At 40.3% G+C, this 21,742-nt stretch overlaps 1 protein-coding gene across 2 annotated transcripts in view; it reads right to left on the bottom strand.

The window, feature by feature from the left end:
* Positions 1 to 6,933: 6,933 nt before the first annotated feature.
* The window catches only part of CNOT6L (CCR4-NOT transcription complex subunit 6 like), a 65,231-nt gene continuing 50,422 nt past the window's right edge, over positions 6,934 to 21,742 (bottom strand). For both annotated transcript variants that reach the window (XM_034771038.1, XM_034771037.1), the window contains exons 9-12: positions 20,654 to 20,805; positions 18,830 to 19,057; positions 17,433 to 17,635; positions 6,934 to 15,150 (exon numbers count right to left, since the gene is read on the bottom strand). In XM_034771038.1, the coding sequence (XP_034626929.1) occupies positions 14,938 to 15,150; positions 17,433 to 17,635; positions 18,830 to 19,057; positions 20,654 to 20,805 (796 nt within the window). In that variant the 3' untranslated portion in view covers positions 6,934 to 14,937. The remainder of the gene's footprint in view (positions 15,151 to 17,432; positions 17,636 to 18,829; positions 19,058 to 20,653; positions 20,806 to 21,742) is intronic.

Consider the following 21,742-nt stretch of genomic DNA (forward strand, 5'->3'; position numbering starts at 1 on the left):
ACAGGTGGATCCCTCTATCCCGTGGCAGCCCTGGAACAACGGCAGCGTGACATTGAGGGGAAGCCACTCTGTAGAAAATGCCAAAAGAAACATTAAGTCCAAAGGCAGGTAGGCACAGAGTCAGATTCCCTACCCAAATGTAAGTAAGGAGCAGGAGCGAACACGGGGAGGGGAAGGGAAAGAGGTTGGACAAAGGAAAGGATAAGATGATGTGGTCAGATGGGAAGTCAGGACACACATGGAGGTGTTTAAAATCATGACTGATTACCTATTGGTTTGCAGGGTGTTCTCTGCTGGAGGTTATGCCCTGTACCTTGTTCTTTATCATTCATAACTGACACTTCCACTCAGTCCTGCCTCGGGGGGCTAAGGGGACAATTGCCCAGGGGCCCAGGTGATTTAAAAGGGGCCAGGAGCCCTGGGCCCTTTTAAAGCACCGGGGTGGGCCGCAGGGCTCCTAGGCGTGCGCGTGGGGGGATACTGGCGGCGAGGGCAGCCGGGCGGGCACGTGGAAGCCCTGGCTGTGCCGGAAGAGTGTGTCCAATGGTGCAGCCAGCAGCAGCTCACTGGGTACCAGCCAGTGCAGGCGCAGCACCGCCCCGATGTCAGGCGTGTGTGCACCAGCCGCCGCACGTGGTCCAGCCCCGCGCCCTGCACAAATCAAACCTCAGCCATCCCTTTTTAGGGGGCCCATTGACCGTTCTGCCCTGGGGCCTGGAATTGCTGTCGGCGGGCCTGCTTCCATTGTCCCAGAACTATTTTCACAAAGGATGTATTTTAAAATAAACCGGGATTATGCTGCACAATGAACTGTGAACTCTTCCATCTTTAGAGCTAAGCACACCAGCTGTCTCACATAACTTCCATAGTCAGTCTATTAACCTTGCTGCAGGCTAGCTCTGGAATTCCTTTAACCCTCAATAGCATCCTTCACAGAGCTAACTGTCAGATGTAACCTGTGAGGATCAGTCATTCCCCTCTCTGATATGCTGGGTATTTAACCTACTGCAGGAAGCACCTGTTATCTGTGTGCACTTTCTGGATGTTTCTCCCTTCTGTCCAAAATGTGCTAACCAATTCTAAGTACTATTATAAGCATCAACTAAAGAGCAGTTTATAACTCATTTAACTCTTTATAACTCCCAAGCCTGACGCAAAAGACGATACAAGGAAATTCAATTTATTTCTACCCTTACCAATCTGAATTTAGTCTAGTTTTATGTTCTCATTCTTCACACAGAATTTGTGGCCCATGGTATGTTGAAACAATGAATCCTCACACCCATCAGATGCAGGTACAGCAAGTATTATTCCCCCTTTTACAGCTGGGAGCCGCTAATATTCCCCAGAATTTTTCTTATTAGATTTACCAAGTTTGTTCTAAGACTTGAGTTGTGCTCTAATGAAGATGCAACCAACGAATGATCAATAGGGCCAGGATTTCACTCATACCCTATGGGGGTATTGGAGCACATGAAATGAAAACAAAGCCCATGTACAAGAACATTTGCTTTGCCTTTATCTAGGTGACACTACACATTGGGATCCCAGGAGCAACTGAACAAAGAGGGAAGGCAGCACTAGCTTGAGGACTAACAAAGCTCCCTCCAGTGCGATCTGCATTGGGACAATCGGACAGAGCACCCTTCACACTGCTGTTTCATTTGCTGTGGTTTAAAATTCCAAACAAGAGGCCGTGAGAGATTGAATGAGCCCCAAAAGGCCCGTCCCATTTCAATCCTACTGATAAACAATCATGAGAAATGCAGGTCTGTTGAGAGAGTTCTTTCGAGAACAACTTTCTACAGGGCTTTTTTAAATCAAATCAAAAAGTGTTCGACGTAGCTTCCTCAGCAAAGCTTTATCTGGATACATACGGGGGAAGAACAGAGAGAAATATCTGCTGACCAAATACCACCATGCCCACATTCACTTAATATAAAGGCATGGAGCTCACTGGTTCTACAAACACACTAAGTATCAGAAAAGCAATCTCTCCTAGGAGGTAGTGTGGCACCTGAGTTCCTAACTCACTTGGGTTAAATTTTAAAAAAAAAAAAAAAAAGGCCAAGATCCATTTTTAGAAGTGATTTAGAAAGCTTTCACGTAAGTCACGGATACATTTTCCTATACACAATGGACTCTTAATCCTAGAAATTTATCATGGGTAAAGTTTTCCAAACATGACTTATTACCAAAAGTCTCACTGAAAGTCATCTTCCTCTTCCTCCTCCTCCTGACCTGGGCCAGAATCTGAAAACTGACCCTCCTCAAAGAGGAGTATTGGGATTTATCCTGCTGGTGGGAAACACTTTGCACCTCTCACAATGAAGGGGATCGGGGGGCTCTTTTCCTTCACCCCCAGGGTTCTGCTCTTTGTCAACCAGGACCTTGCTCTTCTCTTTTCATCCATTTCAAAGTATGATGATAGGTAGGAAGGGGGCAGGTCCAGAGCCTGTTTGTATTTTTTTGCTGAGGCAACTAGAGAGGTGTCTGAACATCTGGTACATCAGCTCATGGGAGCAAGCTTCTCCTCCGCAGACTCAGACCAGCAGGGCTCACCACGCCAGTGCTCTAAAAATAGCTGTGTAGAAAGCCCAGACACTTCAGAGTCCCAGCTCCAGCCTGAGCTGCAACTTCAAAGCGCTGCCTACACAGCTATTTTCAGAGCGCTAGCGTGAGCCCTGCTAGCCCGAGTCTGTCAGGCCGGGCTGGGAGACTTGCTGCTGCCGGCTCTGTACACATACCTTGAGAAAGGCCTTTTTCCTAAGCAGCCCTTGATCCTCCTCCTCAGGTGGAGAGAGGGAAATTTCAGACAGAGTCCAGCGGAGAAGAGAAGGCCCTCGTGATTACCGCTTACAAGCGGCTTTCTAGCCCTGAGAAAGAAGGAGCTCATACTGGAGCTTTGCAATGGACTGAGTCCAGAAGGGAGCTTCTCAGAGACGCATGATTTGTTTGAGGGGGATTTTGGATGTGGTCTGGACATAGGCTGACCCCACCTGGGGGCACCAGCCTCCAACCCTGGAGGTTTAAAAAGGAGTTCTTGGCCCGCTTGCTGCGCTGGGAGACAGCTGGGCCGACATGGCTGGTAGGGAGTAGCCCTGAGCCAGCACTAGGAAGTGCTGTGGAATAGAGGGCAGGGTTAGGCCAGGGGCCCCTTACCAAGCTGTCCTTGGTCTGTAGCTCCCTGACACCACAATACCTGTCCTACAGGAGCTGGGCAGCTACTCCATGGTCAATAACGGTGGCTGAGGCATGGACTCCGGTGGCTGGGTAGGAAACTTCTCTGGGCCGGTGATGTTGTCCTTCAACATACACTCTCCCTGCACCGGGATAGGAAGGGGAGGGAGCCATCATCTGTGCCAGGCCCGAGAGATTTTGCTGCTGAGGTGCGGCCAGTGTTTCCTGGGAGCTTTCCCACTTTGGTGAGGAAGGCTGCAGGAAACCCAGGCCCAGTCTGAGCACTTGAGAAGGCCCTGGGTCTCTGCAGCATAGGCGCAGAATACGATCTCCGTGCAGGCACTCAATCAGCAGGGCAGGTGTGGGAAACACGGGGTCTGGCTTTCCCTCTTGTTGTAGCCTTCACCACCACGCTGTAATCTGTGTGGGTGAGTAGGGAACATGGAGAGTCCGACTGACCACGGGAAATAGGGAATTCCTTCTGCCAACAGCGGCAGACCCCGGGAATTTGGAGACTTGAAGCCAATTGAAGTTAACTTTTTAAAACAAAACAAACTCTGCTCCGAAGCAGGGAGGAGCTGGGCTGAAACCTACAGCAGAGGAGGCAGATGAAAAAATTCACAGGTTTCTCAGAGGTGGAGCCACTTCTCCACTGATGGACAAGTCTGCTCTGCCTCCACGGCTGCATAGAGCAGAGACCTGATGTTGCAGATCTGTGGCCCTCACTACCAGCAAAAATACCTCAGTTAACAAATGCCTTTGGAAATGAGGTTTGAGTGGAAATCGCAGTTCCATTTGGTCACGAGAGAGGAATTCCCCCTCCCTTTGATACCCAGAATGAAGCCACAAAGCTGATTGGGCAGCCCTGAAACCAATACAAATATTTCAATATTTTTGAGTGTGTTTCATAACGAGGGGAACCATATTACTGAGACCTATAATTACCAAGGCTTTTGCCAATACATGCTTGCTTTTGTTTTACTTCCCCCATCAAAGGAACATTCCTCCCAATCTCCGAAAGAAGTTTTCACCATAGGGGTAATCATGATGTATTCCATCTGTTGACACCACATCAAAGGGGACTTCCTAATTAATCCTTTCTTGCTCTCCATCCCTTAAGGCCAGCAAAACTTTCCTTCCCTAGGGAGAGTGCAGGATTTGCTGTATTCAGTCCTGGAAAAATGCCAAAGAGGAATACGGGCAGAACAATCTGACTACTCCAAGTGTAGTAGTAGGATTTTATGTTTGTATTTTATATAATTTAGAATAAAAGGATAAAGAATAATAATGTAGCATGTATTAGTGTATGATTTGATCATATCCTGCCAGCCACCCTTTTTGAATAGCAGAAAGGAATGGCCTAATGGGCATTTGTAAAGATGCATCAGCCAAAATCTGTGTCTGGGCTGATTTCAAGGCAGTAACAAACCTTTTAGGGTCACCACTTTGTTGTAGGTTTAGCACTTTAAAATAAGCAAAAGAATGCCATGATTGTTTTTCTTTTGCATTGCAACTTGATGTTCCTGTTCAAATTGTTCTGTGTAAATCAATTCTGTTTTGTGTGTGAATGATGAATGTGTTAAGAAATAAGTGTGAAGGCCATCATCGAACCAGATGTTCTAGGGAGGAACCGAAGACAGACGCAAGGGCGCCAGAAGATTACAACACGCCCCTATGGAAATGTTAGAAGAGGGCAGATTTGACGACTCTAAAAAATGAGACAGGCACCTATCAATGGGGACAAGATAGCTGTGATCAAAACCAGCCTGGGGTAACTCCCTGAGAGACTTGATGAAAGAACAAGATAAAGGATGAGAAGGACAATTAAAAAAAACAAGCACTCGTCAAATAACAATTGATTACAGCATGACGGTGCAAAACTCATTGGTCCCAGTGAAGGAAAATCAGTATATTAACAGGGTGCCTTGCTATGAAACTTTGGGTTCGTCCTGCCAAGACTTCCCCGGAGCATCGTGTTGTGACCGACAGAACCTGGCTCCTACCTACCCGTGCTCAACCTAGCTGGCCACTAGATTGATCCAGACTCTAGCCTGGTAACTATAACATCGACTGGCAGGATTGTGTGTGGGTCTGATTGAGTGCAGATGCTAATTGCTGTATTTCCAATAAATGTGGCCTATTGTCTGTCCCCTAAAAAAGATCCCGTGTGCTTCTTATAAGCATAACACAAGGTCTGATACCACATGAGACATCCAGTTGAGAAACAAATGCTTGATATCACTGGAAAGTTGGGACTCTGGTCCCAGCAGGTTGTGAGATGTCAGACCTTAAAAAAAAAAAAAAAAAAGTCACCCTGTTTAAAGTCCAATGTCAATGCAACTTTTAATAGTACCGTTTGCTCTCCTGGGACTCCTCAGCCACCACATTAATAGCTAATCTCTCGAACAGGCAGGATATCACAAGGTGACTGCTGGGTCAAAAATGAAGCAGGAAAAGCCAGCAGCAATCAGAAGAATGCATTTATAAAAAGTCTGCTATCTAGTTACAGGCCAAGGCCAGAAAGTTCAAGCACTGGATTGGGACTCCAGGCTCCCTGTGACATCTGGGAAAAGTCACTTATTCCCTGCGCCTCCATTCATCCAGTAGTTTAAATGAGGACCATACTGCCCTCCACAGCTTGCAGTCTAAGCGGAAGAAACAGTCCATCTCCATGTGCATGTGCCACAATGCATGTACCGCTGATCTCAGTACAGGCCCCGAGGATATACTGTAATACAAATAGTCAAAACCCTTGTGCTGGTGGGTGCTACTGCTTCTAGACCCTGTGAACTTCCACAAGCACTGAACCTGTATCAGTGAGCTTAAAAAACGTTGCCACTGCTCCCACAATGGCATCACTGTTGATGACAATAAGCCACCCTTCCCTCTAGCACTGTGAACGGGCGCTACAGAACAGAAACAAGAGATACTTCCGACTCCTAGCTTCTGATGTACACATCCTGGACAGAAGCAGTGTAGTGAATTGGTACTCTTCACAGTGGAAAGGGGAGGGACACACTTCACCTTTTAGCACCAAGAAACAGGATTTCTTGACCGAAGGAAGATAAACTGAAGACTTGCACTTGGTAGTGAGCCGCTGTAGCCTACCAAGTGTCGTGGCGCACTTTAAAAAATGGCACCTTTGCCGATCTACTGCACATGTGCATCACGGTAATATCTGCTTGTGTCACTCTGTGACACTCGTGTGTGTTAGTTCAGTATTTTACCGTCAGCACCACACAGCCAAACCAGCTACAAAGGGACTGAGCCGGATGCTCATCCTCTGTATTTCAATAGAAATATCTAGTAAATCCCAATTCCAGGGCTAATCATTCACTCGCACACATACTCAAGAACTTGCAGAACCTTTAATGGTTAACCTTTACACATGCAAGAACTGGATGTGGCTTTTGTATTAAAACCTGATTATTAGATACTAGACAGTCACATAATTACACCTCTTATCTCTCATAAAGCATAGAACAGTCCAAAACCCACGGAATTAAATGGAGAAACTCACGGACTTCAACAGGTTTTGGATTGGACTCCGTTATCCAGGCAGTCTCTCCTCCCCACCCACAGCGTGTCCAGAAGCAGCCACTTAATTGTAAACACCGAGATGTACAATTTGATGCAGAGCAGAAAGTAGCAACAGTAAGGGCCATGTGCCAACATCCAGCTCCTCGCCCTCCCAACTATTTTTGTGATATATACAACAATGCTCAAGGGTAGAAACAAAAACAGGACAGAAAATGCAGTTGCAAAATGGCCGTTTATTGCCTACAGAGGGAAATAAAAGTACACAGGTGCAAAGAAACAAACAAGCAGATATTTAGCCCTATACACATCATGTGTGATCAGTACCCAATTTCTGTAACGGAAGAAAAAAAAAAAAAAAGTATTTTGTCATCTCATTTGACAACAATAGTTCAAGGTTTTCAGCACCTCCCTTCTGAGCTGCCATAAGATTAAAAAGGCAAGACTGCTTAGCACAGTTACTGTCTTCATTTTGTATTCACCTTTTTTTTTGTAAAAGTAAAACCTCTATCTCTTGCACATACATGTTGTACAGTATATATTGCACAAAATACCTCAACTGAGCTGTGTAATTAAGAGTTCCCATCTCATTGGATGGTAAACTAATGAACAAAACAAAGAGCTGGTGATTTCTGTCTGACAGTCTCACGATAAAAAGTAGAATTATGAATGACATGGAATTCAATGGACTGGTTCAGTGAAGTCAGTTGAAGCATGGCACTTTGTTTCTTGTAAAGAAAAACTTTTTTTTAAATAAAATCATTTGCATTTTTAAAAATTACTTAAATATGGAGAGAACGAACTGATTGTTTTGGAGGAAGGTCAATAGTTTTGCAATTATTTTGTGCGAAAAGTTGAATAAGCTTTTTTGCTCAGGTCTAAAAATCAACTGCTTTGCTTTTCAACCATTAGATGAAGATATGTATACACCCCCATGTAGTTTCAATGAGACACCTGAACTGTGTATGAAACAATGTTTGCAAAATTTAAAGATTAGAGGAGAATATTTTTCTTATGAAAATGTAATTGGCAGGATTCACAGTAAAGCAAATCCCCTACAGATTCCCTCAGTTGGCACTTATTTAAGATTATATGGTTAAGCAGGTTATATTTGAGGCAAGAGGCCCATTTAACCTATGACTCGGTGTATTACCAGAAAGGAGAGAAACCAGAATCCAGTGGTGCATTTATGAAAACTTTTCCAAAATCCAAGAATTTGTTGCATTAGGACAACTGTACAGAATCTCAAAAGTGCACCCCCGCACTCCTAGAAGCTGGTGTTTAAGAAATATGCATTCAATGCAGACTGTGAGCCTGACCTGGTTCCCATTGCAGTCAAGGCAAAACTCAAATAAGACCTCAACAGGAGCAGGATTGGCACGTAATTCATGTTTCCTATGTGCAATAATGTAGCTGTTCAAACGCAGAGCTGAGTCAGGATTCGGGAAAAGTTTGCTTAGTTCGAATTTTCATCAAATGGGAAAACTGTATTTTAACAGATTTGTACAGAAAAATGACAGCGCAGTTTCAGATTACCCAGACAGAGTTCATGTACCTAGGGGCATTATACTCCCATTGTCTAATTTTCAAAACAAAAAACAAAAACAAAACAAACAAAACCAAAACCTGCGCTTATATAACCGCTGATCCAGTCAAACTTATGAGTTGAGTGAATTACAGGCAAATTTTGATAACATGGTGCACACAACACTTTAATTGCTTGGAAAAACCATACTACACAATAATTAAAAATGGAAAACAAAGCCAAAATAAGATTAACAATGTCACTTGTAAAGAGAGCCACCATGATTCTTTGCTTTAAAACAAAAAGAAATACGGAGACAAAGAAGAACTTAGTAAATGTCTTACTCTTGGAAACAGTTTAACAAAAGGATGAGGCCAAGTAATATCAGAATCGCTCCACCTCTCATTACTAAAACAGTGAAGGACTTTGCAAGCTAAACACACTGTACTATGCTGAAAAGAGTCATATCACTTGGCATGTTTTGCCATCAAAATTGTTCAAATACATTGTATTAAAATACAATTGTATTTCCCCAACTTCACACTTATTTTAGAATCTACATCAAGAACAGCTGTCCCTGAAGTATTTTATCTTCCAGTCAAACCAATCCAGCCAAGTTTACTTTGTATATCATGTTTTAAGATTAGCTAAGATGTTAGTCACTTTTCTAATCACTTTCAAAGACAACGTCCTCAACTTTTATCATTTTTTCTCCCAGTGATTTTGAAAGTAAATAAAGTCTGGTAAATATCAGTACAAAATGTCCTCACTGCTACACAGGATGAAGATGCACCAGTTTAGAGTTCAGCATTTTAATATCCCCACCAATCAGTTATAACAGTGCTTGGGGTACATATGTAAAACTCATTGTAAAGTGTTTATAAACTTATGAAAGTTATTTCTATGCTGACACTTGGCATAAAGACTCCAGAAACGTTTTGGGTTTTTTAAAGCTGTTAATATAGAAAACTTTTTACTGTTTTTTTATACTGTATTCTTGCAAAATATTTACAGATCTAACATGGAATGACTTTCACATTATGAATTTAGCAGCCCCAGACCGTAACAGTGCACTTTTCACTGGTGCCAGTGTTCAGCTAACTTATTCAGCTCTTTTTAATAATCCCTTTAACGTCCCCTCTCTCCGGTACCAACAAATTGAGTCATCTGTACAAGGAGTGGCGATTAACGCTTCCCTATGTTGCTCTCTGCCAAGACGTCTCGATGATGTTCTGGACAGACCACCTCTACAGGAAAGAGGAAATAATCCAATTGTTGCATGTATTCAGCCATTAATATTTCAGACGATCAATCCAGATGTTAAATTTTTAGCAAGGGTGGTGGTTTTATAACCTGGACAATTGCTGTGAAATCCTTCCCCTACTGAAGTCAATGTCAAAACTCCCATTGACTTCAGTGGGGCCAGCATGTCTCCCTTGGTGTCACTTCTCCTCCTAGCAGGCAACTCATTTTATGAATATTGTGTAAAAGCAATCACATCTGAAATGGTAATCCAGGTAAACAGCTCGCTATCCCATTACCAGTCTCGCAAACTATGCTGTCTGGCTCCATGTTTTTAAAAGGATTGATTTTAGCTTAATGGCTTCCTACTGCAGACTGATAAAACAGATCAAGTACTTGATGGACCACTCAGGTTCCTAAATGTATATTTACACAAATACTGTATAGTCTATTGAGTCATTCACACACTTCTAGGAGAGTTTTCTAGTGTATTAAAACTTCAGAGGATCAAATCACAAAAATAAGAGAGAGAGCACTGAAACTCAAAAGAGTAAGGCAATTTAAACTTCAACACAAGCAGGACACATCACTTTCCTCACTTAGTCATGCTTAGACATCTCCTAACAGTGAGACATGCTCCAAGTACATATGTTTCAACCTGTCATCTCCCAATATAGAAGATGAAGTGTCATTCCAGAATGTAATCTTAAAATGTAACATTCCCTTGTTTTTGTGAAGTTAGATTTTTGTAAATAAAGAATATCTACATGGCAGTACAGAATAACTGATACTAGATTAACCATGTAAATCTGTACAATACTCAAGCCATTAAAAAAACATTTATTTGAAGATTAATGACTATTACAACTTCCTTTTTAAATTTATATGAATTCGAGGCTATATCAAACTAATCCTTTGTGATATTTAAATAACAATCTAATCAATATTGTTTGATAATTAGTATTTAAAAAACCCCTTCCACTACTAAATCTTGTATGCCAAGTATCTTGCCAAACCAAGTTTTGATGCCAAAAGCCAAGAATTATAATAGAAATGTAGTCACTTCAGTTGCTGGGTTTAAATCTGATCTTTGATATTAACTGCCCACACCTTCCTCGTCTCAGTTTAATAGATTATGGAAAGAGTATTACTAATGCACTAGTGATTTAAGAAATCTTTGAACGGATGTAAATGCCCAAAGTTACCCAGCATATTTCTCTCATACATTACGTGCGACCAAAACAGAGTAACCTTGAATTTAAACCAACTTTTATAGCTTGTCTCCTCTCTATACTCCATACCTGTGATCCCCTCACCAAACTTAGTCCCCGTGGAATCAAGTGATATGAGCCTTTAATATCATCTTTTTATTTACTCCCTTGTGATTTAGGTCAAAGTCTTCAGAACGAGGTGCTGAAAGTTAAGCTCCTAAAATCATGTTCAGACACCAAAATGTAACTGGCCTGAATTTTCAGAAAGCGTGAAGTAAATGGGAGCTGCAGTTGCTCAGCACCTTGGAAAAACAGGCCACTGTAATTCCGGCATCTGGCCATGACCCTGCAGAGAGGAGCCTCACTCAAAACCACCCAGGATGGGAGATTTTCCAGACTTTCTCAGCATTGGCCTGACTCCGTCCCCATTGAAGTCAATGGTGAAATCCTGGCAACAGAGTTAGGCCAACCCTGGGGTAGGTGCTTTTGAAGATTTTAAGGGACTGAAGATTTTGGCTACGGTTTATAAACATAGAACAACAAGGAGTAGTTGGAACCAACAAGAAAAAGGGTTTTATATTTCTGCCAACTAGAAATAAGAGTGGTTTCAAACACATAGTACGCTTATTGGTAAAATGAAGTATTTTCTTGATGAATGCTGGAAACAGAAAGAAAGAAAGAAAAAAAGCTTTGAACAAGGCAAATGGGAAGAAAAGCTGGTCTCAGAACCCATTGTGCCATACCTGACTTCAACGTGTGGTACACAAAATGTTCACACTCCTTACATCAAAATAATGAAACAAAAATATTCAGCTACATTGTACAAAATTTTTTTATATACACACAAAACCTCATATCTAACAGATTTACCATATCGAATTTTAAAAAGTTGCCTGTAGAACGGTGTTCAATTTTTTTCTCTGCTTCCTTTAGGCAGTGCTGTTGCTTAAAAGTTGACACCAGGCACAATATTTTTAAAACAAAACCAACTAAGCAAGGAGCAGTATGTGAATTTGAACTTTTTTTCCTGTGACCAGTCCTGAGGCTGCTGCAGTGTTCCCAATGTTTAAAGCTATGAGACAAGCATTAGTGATGGAGAGAATAATTTTGTGTATTGTTGTACATTTATCTATTGTGAAATTAGTGATATCACTTGCCCAGATTCCTCTTCCCTGCCTGCTCCCCCTCCCAAAACAAACACACACACACACACACACACACACACACCCCTCTACCGTACAGAGTACTGAGTTTTCAGTTTTCGCAATCAGAAGAATCACAACTGCGGAAAACTTCGAATGTGTAGGTTTTCTACTTAAAGCCATGAGTTTCCACTCTAGACACATATGGTAATGTATATCGACATTTGGATAATGCGCATGCATGTTTTTTATCTAAAGGTGTCATTCATCTTAAGTTTATTATTGACAGAGTTCCAGATTTTCTGTATTTTAAACAAAAACACTAAGGACAGCAGCATTTCTGATCACCGGAAATGGAAGCTCAATACAGATACTGCCCCTTCTGTTAAAAAAAGGCAACACAGCGGGAGAGTGGGGGGGGAAGGAGAGAACCACACACATAAAATTAGGATGAACATCCTCAGGTATGTGGGCCAACTAACACAAACAATACCCATTTCAACATAAAAGTTTTTGTGCAATGTCAATTACATTTTTTTTTTAAGTAACAGGATAATGGACATTCTGAAGAATGCATTTTGAAGCAGAGAAAACCCAATTAAACACCTTCCTGCAACAGAGTGCCTCAAATTAATTATGAATCAGAAGAAAATAAAACTTAAGCTGTTTCTGTTGCCCAATTTTTTTATTTTCCCCCAACACTACAAAAGATTGTGTTTTTTTTTAAATTTATTTATAAACAGGCTCCTCTGCAGTTCATATACAATCATAGGTGAACTTTAAATTCCATTTTATACAAACATCTCAAAAATATTGGGAGTGAAGTATGGTAGGAAATATTGCTCACATTGCTAGTTAACATGCGTGTATGAAAGGAGGAAAATGGTTTGTTAGTGCATATCTCCAGAGCAGAGAACCCACCCCTCCAAAAGAAAAACAAACAACAAAAGAATACAGTAGCTGATTACAAAAAGGTAATGTCCACAAAATTAAGTTTTTCATGCTATTCTACTTTCCAGTACTATATGCTACTTATTTTTTCAATTTATATGCATGCCTAGGCCTTGAACACTTGAGGTATATAAAAAGAGATACCTGCACCTAGAGGAAAATCTTTAAAAGGGTTTTTGTTTATTGGTTGGTTGGGTTTTCTTGTGCTGCACAACATTTTTTATTTATATTAAATTTCACTCAACTACAATAACTTCCAATTTTATATTGGATGACGGGTGATGCCTCCATTCCAAGGCACTTTGGAAAGGGAGTTGTGGTTTCATTGAACCAACTGCTGCATCCCATCCCACCCCCAAACAAATACAGGGAACATTTTCTACTAGAGCCTGATTTTCTATGAAAACAATGAGGAAGGAAATGTATAATTAAAGAATGGTGGAACAGGCAAAAGTATTAGTTTTGCAAGGCAGAAGATTGCTCCTTAGTATTTAAAACTAATTTAACAATTTAAAGGTGACCCTTTTTAAATCTATGAATGAGACATAAATATAGGCTATTTATCTGTTTAAAAATTTCATTCACATAAATGGAAAAATTCTTTTTTATTAAAAATATCACATTTTTGAGACTAGAAACAGTAAAGTGCATGAAAAGTTTAAAATATAAATTCAAGAAAATCTTATAGCAGCAAAAAAGCAGAATAAAGAAAAACTTAAAAACACAGACACAACCTTTTCCTATTACGGTGCCATATATATATTTTTTAAACATTAAGCAGCCAACCAATTTCTTTCAGAAAATTGCATTATGTTTACTGCCTCTTGAGGCACAACGTTTTGAACTGGCCCCTTAGAGCGTAAAAAGGAAGATTTCCAACACAGCTAAAGAGCGTTAACAGTTGGGAATGAACCAGCAGCTTTTTAATTCAACCTGGACTGAAAACAAAAACAAAGTATTAAAAGCATACGATGGCTATTTGGCAACTAGGGTCAGGAAAAAATAATCCAAGGAATGATTATGGCTACCACTCTCCCCCCCACACACAAAAAAGCACCTAGACAGCTATTTAACCTTCACTTTGGAGATAGAAGTAAGATCATTTCCAGAGGGGTTTTTTTCCTGTACCTTAGCTTAACCAGTACCTCCAATCCAAAGTTGATCATTTTTGCAACTGAACATTAGAAACAGGAACCTATAGATTGAGTTGGAACGTATTTGCTCTTCCAGAACTCACCAATAAGAAACCTTGCAGCTGATTTTTTGAGTGCAATTTCTTAATTTTATGCTTCTAAATCCTGTTCCCAACCTTCATTGCAGAAGTTTCCCATCATGGTTTGTCAAAGTAGGGAGATTTCCCTGTTAGACCTCTCAAAACAGACCATCCGTTTGAATTCCTGAATTTCTTAACCAAAAAAAGAGCTCCAAGAAGGTTACCACCATGTTGTCTGCCAACCAAGAGTTCTATGTGGCATTAAATGCTCAGGTCCAAATCCTCTGATGGCATAATTCCATTGTAGTCAATGGAGTTGCACCAGGAGATGATTTAGCCCTTCAATATGTGTATGCAACCATTTTTGGTTTTCCAGTATTAGCTAGATGTGGGGGGAGGGTTATACTGTTAATAATTTACAGTTAAATATTAAGTGCTTTGCTAATGTGCAAAATTAATTTTGGATGCAGAACCCAGATCTCCATTTTGAGTTCAGTAAAATAGTATTTCTAATTATTCTCCCTTACAACTGAAACAGATTGAAGTGTTGTATTTATCAGTTTATTTTTCTTTTAAAAAAAAGGAGGGTTTGTTGTGCTGTGATTTGGAAGAAAGCATTAATTTTGAATAGATTACGATGCAAGTTGTGAATCTGATTTGCCCATTTTATAAACACAGCTTCCTAATGAAACAATAAGCTTACCAGTTTAAAAATTAAATTAAAATCCTGGAAAGGGAATAATACTTTGGTTCCAGCCCTAGTGCCAAATGATACCAACATGCACCAAAATGTGCAAAATCTCATATCAAAACACACAATGAAAGGAGCTTGAAGAAGCAGCTTAAGGTTGGCCATACTTCACTCCTACATACTTTGATTTACAACTGTACAGGTCCATAACAACAGGTCCCAGCCCTCAAAGGGGCAGGGCTCCACTACCTCCTGTTAGGTAAGTGTACACCGTTGACAAGAGGCAGGAGCGGAGGATGGAGTTCGAGCTGTGTTAACAGTGAGAAGTGGTCTGAAGGTATGTGAGGGTGTGGACACCCAGTGATGTTGTTCTCAACCAGCCACTGAGGATCTAAAGGCCCCAGGACACCAAGCACGTTCATATGAGTGTTGGAATAGAAAATGTAGTCAATCACACCCTAAAAGGAGAGAGAAACATTCTGTTAAAACGAGGACAAGTCACAAGTTATAGTTTAACATTTTCCTAAAATGTATTTGGCACAGCTGTACACACTTGCTAGCTCCCACTCCTTGATGTTAAAAGCATGTTTTTACAATTCATGTGGCCAGATTAGTGCTATCTTTCTAAATATCTTAAAATAAAAAAGTAAACTGTGCATTACCAGTCAATGAACGTATTTTACATTTAATTTACTTTAAAATATATTATCTGTGCATAATTTTAGTATTTAAATAGTTCCTCACTGGACGTGAACGGACACATTTCCCTTTTTGTGGTTGCTACTGTTTGGCTGGAGACAGTTTTCTGAAGGCTGCATTAACAGGGTGGAAGCACACTTGGCTACATTTTGATGACTAACTTTGCAAAGTTATTGATAAGATGAAGTAACTCAATTTGAAGTTTTTCACATGAGCTTAGAATTTCCAGACTATTGCAAAATGGAGCAAACGCCGACTAGACTTCCTGAAGAAGTTTTTCCTGTCCCTAATAAGGCAGTTTTTTGGGGAAAGCCCTTCGCCATTCATAGCGGACACAGTCAAACCACCAGCTAATACAACCGCCTTAATCCCTGCACCCATGAGGCTGGGCAAAGGAACTATTCCATCTTCCTCATCACAAAGACATGGAGCTTAAGTTATTGTCAAAATCTTAGGTCTGGTCTACACTGTGGAGGGTGAGGAGGGGGGAAAGATCTAAGTTACGCAACTTCAGCTATGTTATTCAGGTAGCTGAAGTCGACGTACTTAGATCTGCTCACCACAGTGTCTTCACTGCGGTAAGTCAACGGCTGAGGCTCTCCCGTCGACTCCGCCTGTGCCTCTCGCCCTGGTGGGGTACCAGAGTCGATGGGAAAGCGCTAGTCTTGACATGATAAATTGATCCCTGCTGGATCGATCGCTACCCGTCGATCCAGCGGGTAATGTAGACAAGCCCTTAGATGCCAACTATGCACTTTCAGAAGCAATTTTTTCAATCCTCTAGAAATATACTCTCCCTCCATCCTCGTTGTACTGTTTCTTAATCGAGTTACCTGAACATCTCACAAAATAAGTCAATTCAAGTAGTAATAGCTGAGCCTCCAAATAATAGTGACCATAATATAATTAAATTCAACAATCTAAGGGGAAGGATGGTACCAAAAAGCAAACAAACACAGTGACACTAAACTTTAGAAAAGAGAGAAGGCAATAAAATGAAGGGACCAGTCAAAAAGGCTGCAAAATCAAAAGTAAAGAAAACAAAATCCTTAGATTTTTCCTGGATGTTACATAAGGACAGAACAGTCTCAAAAGACACACACGTGGTGCTGAACAAGATGAGAAGCAGAAAGGTGAGTGGTAAGCCAGTATGACTTGATAGCAAGGTCCAAGAGATTATTCAAGACAAATTGATGTCCTTCAAAATTTGGAAACCTACACCTAGTAAAGGATTACAAGAAGCATAACTACAGTAGGCAATAGGCAAGAAGGAAATTCAGAGGGATTAGATGGAATTCAAAGAGCAAATAGATAAAAGGTATAACAACAAGAAATTCTGTAAAAATATCAGAAGCAGGAAGCCTGTGAAACAAATTGAAGGTTGCTGGAACACTAGATTAGAGAGTGCAATTAAGATATGGAAATCAGTGAGAAGCTAAAATGATTTATTTGTATCAGTGTTCCCCACCAAAGATGTTGGTGAGATACCTGTTCCAAACCCACTCTTTGTTGGTCATAAAAATGAAGTGCTAGCAGAGATTGAGCTGTCAAAATAAGAGATGCTGGAGCAAACTGTGTCTCATAACACAAGAACAAGAAAACTTTCAATTAAATTAAAAGGTAGCAAATTCAAAGCCTGTAAAATAAAGTACTTTTTCACACAACATGTAATTAGACTCTGAAACTAACTGCCCAAAGAATGTCATTGAAGTCAGTAACTTGGCTTGATTCAGGAAGAGATTGGACATTTATATGGATAACAAGAACATCCAGAATTCTGGAAGGAGTATTTAGACTCAAGCTTCACGGATTAAGCCCATCTTTAAGTATTTGAGATTAGGATAACACCTAATGCTGGAGGGGCAGATTATTCCACATCTGCCTACTACAAGATTCTTACACCTTCCTCTGAAGCATCTAATGCTGGCCACTCTCACAGACAGGACAGAGGACTAGACGGACCTTGGATCTGATCCAGCCTGGTAATTCTCACGGTAAATTTCAGTCCAAGAGAAATTAAATTCAGTAGATCACCCCTTACTTTGAAATCAAAGGTGTAATTGGTGTAAGGCATCAAGTTGTTTTCATAAGCACTCTTGAGCTGGAAGCCATGCGTGATTCTTCCTTCAGAAGCCCCATTTTTTCCACTGCCGCTGAAGTTCATGAGACACTCATTGTAACGCAGCTCTTTGAAGTCCTTATGGTTGTCAGCTACTATGCCATTGCTTAAGTACTCCACAACACCTGTTTGCAAAACAAAGATGCAATTAGTTGTTTTAATTAATTATTGAAACACAACATGCACAGTATTTAAATACCTTAGGTCAGGGGTTGGCAACATTTCAGAAGTGGTGTGCCGAGTCTTCATTTATTCTAATGAAGGTTTAAGGTTTTGCGTGCCAGTCATACATTTTAACATTTTTAGAAGGTCTCTTTCTACATGTCTATAATATATAAGTAAACTATTGTTGTATGTAAAGTAAATAAGGTTTTTAAAATGTTTAAGAAGCTTCATTTAAAATAAAATTAAAATGCAGAGTCCCCCAGACTGGTGGCCAGGACCCAGACAGTGTGAGTGCCACTGAATATCAGCTCGCGTGCTGCCTTTGGCACGCATGCCATAGGTTGCCTACCCTGCCTTAGGTTAAGAACCACATTGAAAGATCATGGTCTCCAAATGAGAGAGAGAGAGTGAGAGTGTGTGTGTGTGTGTGTGTGTGTGTGTGTGTGTGTTAGTTTTTTCTTTTTTAAGTCTCCTTTAGTGAGGTCTGACTTCCTGAGTGCATCTATATAATGAAAGGGCTCACCGCCAGCTTTGACAGCATCACCATTTCAAAACCCTGAGCACAGTAAGAATATTAACCGTACAGTGGCAGCCAGCACTAAGTAAGTTTTCTTGTATATTTCTCCTTGATTACAGAGTTAAATGTCAGAAGTACTATAGTATATTCATCTCAAGTTTCTGCCCTCATTTTATTTTGGCAGCTTTTCACCCAGAGTGCAATAAACCATGAACTCCGAATTCCTAAATATTAACACTCCTCAAGCTCTTAGTCTAAAACAGGCATACCACACTTCTAATACATAATAATTACTACTACTATATCAAACTTGAGTTGAAATATATCAACCCTAGATCTTTTTATGCTTTTTTGATTATACTCAATATTTACCAAATCTTGCATGACCAATACTTAAAGTGCTAACAACATACTGAAAAGTATTTGATATCTGCTCAAATAGAGGAGTTATATTAACTGGTTTGGGAATTTTTAGCCACAAATGGATTTTATTAAGAAAGCTTTCCACAATAATAAGAATAATGGATATACTGGCATACCATACAAATGTCAGGTGGAAGGCTGACTCAAACATTCTAATAAAAATCAAAAAAGTGAACAAAGACAATAGTGAAAGTGATGAACGATTTCTAAATACCTGAATCGGGCAGTGAGTTAAGATCCGCGCACAGCACCAGAGGGATAGAATTAGGATCTGCTGTTGGACTGCCAGGCCTGATGGAGGCTTTCTCAAGGACATTTTTCAGTTCTGAGACAAACATCATAGTCTGAATGAGTTTTACATCTGAGTATTCAGGGTCCCAATGCATGTGGGCATTTGCCACAATAAGCAGCTGTTTGTCCACAGCATGAAGCGGCTTCATACCTGGATTAAAAGAAGTTTTTATTAAGAAGTCAATTAGGTGAATGTATTCAATTCCACCTCGTTACAAATAACACAAAATTTCTGCCACTCGTGTATCAGCTAGAAATGTAGATAAATAGAAAAGAAATACTCCTACTTTCACAACTGGAAAAAAAAGGTAAGTCTAGCAACAAATCAAATAAAGCTCTATCCCACACTAGCAATACATTTTGTTTCACATTAACTTTATTTGGTTACAGGTCTCATAATACGAATTTTTGAATATATGAGGCAAATGGTGACTGGAAAGACTATTGACTGTCTAATCTGAGAGAATTAAAACAACTCCTTCTAAGGGTACTAAAAAAAAGGATACTAAATTAAGTGTCATCTATAATTCATGCTGTGTCTTCCAAACACTGGTACAATTATGTGAATTACTCACAGCAGCAGATAAAAGCTCAAACCACAGCAGTGACAAAATTACTTACCTATTTAGCAGTGCAATAACCACTGCTGTGTTGTATACCACCACTTCTGTGAGAGCACAGACGGTCGATGGAATACACTGCTTGGGAATTGTGTACCCTTGGCAACTCACCCCTACTGCTAACATCATAACTTGCACCTTCCCCCTCAACGGGATAAATTGTCAGACCCACTGCTACCCTGAAAAATTATCAATCCCCAACTACTAGAGGGGAACCACCTGAATTTTGGGTTCTCTTAATAGAATAAAAATTGAAGCACAGAAAGCCACCTAAAATTCCTCACCATTCAGTGTTTTAACATAGGAACGCAGAAGTTTTTCAGACTGGTTCTTGCCTATTGGTATAGCAATTTGTTCGCTAAGAAAAGGCCAAGCTCCTGGTTAGGGTCATGCAGTAAGAGTCCTATTGCTGAAACAGTACAGCTCGGGCTTTTACTTCCCTAAGAACGGAGACTACAGACTAGATAGGAGATGAAGTTAAAAGACACTTCCTGCATTGCACTTAGAGACTGCCTACTAATTTCAGGGCTACATAAAAAAAGGCCACAAAATTGGAAGGTGACAAAAAAGAGTCATGTGATTCTTTGAATGACATTTGTGAGACTTCACTAATTAATCATCCTTTATTAAAAAACTGTTTGATAACCAGTTAGGAACATCAGCACTGCCACAGAGACGCCGTGAAGGATTAAATGAAGAGGAAAGAGACACATCAGGATGAAAAGTTGAACAGCACTAACAGCTATTGGAAGAGAGGTCTGTACTCCTGCCTGGGGAAAAGTAAAGTAAAATCAAAGGAGGGAAGAATGAGAGTCTTGAGTAGAATACCAAATGCCTGACGCTACTGTTAAAACGTCTTGATGTGAAACAGTAAAAATATATTTTTCAAAACAACTTGTGTCATATCTAATCTCAGAGTGACCAAGAAATTTCCCACTTTACAAGAGCTTTCATCAAAGTAGTCTACTGCACAGTGCTCCGTTGCAAATATTTGGCCAAGAATCTTATACGCAGTAATATCTTACACGACTGGTCTACAGAGGAGCAATTCACTTATAAAAAAAATTACATCTGAACAAATACTGCCCATTATCAATACATAGGATAGCAGTGGTCGTTATACTGACCTGCTCCAAATAATTCTTTGTGCACCTCTAACACCACAGCAACTCCAATGTTGTCCTTTGTCATCACTCTGTTTAACATAGCTTCTGATCCTTCAGAGTTAGCCATTGCCACCTGGTTAAACTCCACTGTGTGCTTCTGCACCAATGTAAATCTGTAAAAAAAACCCAAAAAAACAAAAAAACCCACCAATGTAAAAAGTAAAGACAAAACACATAGCAAATGTGGACAGCATTATCCATAAGTAGGCAGTTGCATTAGAAACATTTTAAAGTTTACCATAAACATCCAATTTATTATTCTCTGTATAGTTCCCAAAGGCGCCAAATGAGATCAGGGGCCTATTGTCTCACTCACACTCAGATACTCTAAAAGACTGTACTTGCCCCCAAAAGCATACAACCTAAAAAAGGCCAGGGAAAAAAGAAGAATGGATGAGGTAAAATATGTGCAATTTATTTTCAGAGGTTTGTTTTGTTTAAACTATAGCTAGGAAAGTTGACTACATGTAGGGTCAGAGAGACAATTCTATGATGGCTCTGATTTCTTATAGGTGTTATGGTAGAGATGTGTTGAGATTTGTTCTTAGTATCTCTGTGCATCCATCCCTCACAGACAACCCTTATCCAAAACTACCTGAACCATTCCAAATGAGGAACATTTCAACCCAAAAAGGCATGAATTGGAGTTACAATGGAAGCATCACATAACCTTAAATTACAGCAGGTTATAACCACCAGCACACTATAAATCAGAGAGAATAAAGTTTCATTGATGCAAGATTGGCAAATGATCATGAGATTTTGAACAAGGAGGAAAAGGATTGCGTACAGCGCTGCTTTCCCCACTCAACCTACAGTTTCTGGTATTTACAGCACAAAACTATAGCTCTCTTCACAAAACAGAGATTACAAAAGTGTACCCACTTTATAGTCAGAATACAGACGGTGGGCCTATGCCTGCAACAAACCTCTAGATGTAAAAATCTCTGTCTTTGCCTGTATAGTATGTAGATTTTAGAAACTTAGTATCAATATAGTGAAGCTATTCCATTAATTCAGTTCATATCCCTTTCTTGGAGGGGAATATTT

This window comes from Trachemys scripta, chromosome 5 (assembly GCF_013100865.1).
Source record: "Trachemys scripta elegans isolate TJP31775 chromosome 5, CAS_Tse_1.0, whole genome shotgun sequence".
NCBI lineage: Eukaryota > Metazoa > Chordata > Testudines > Emydidae > Trachemys > Trachemys scripta.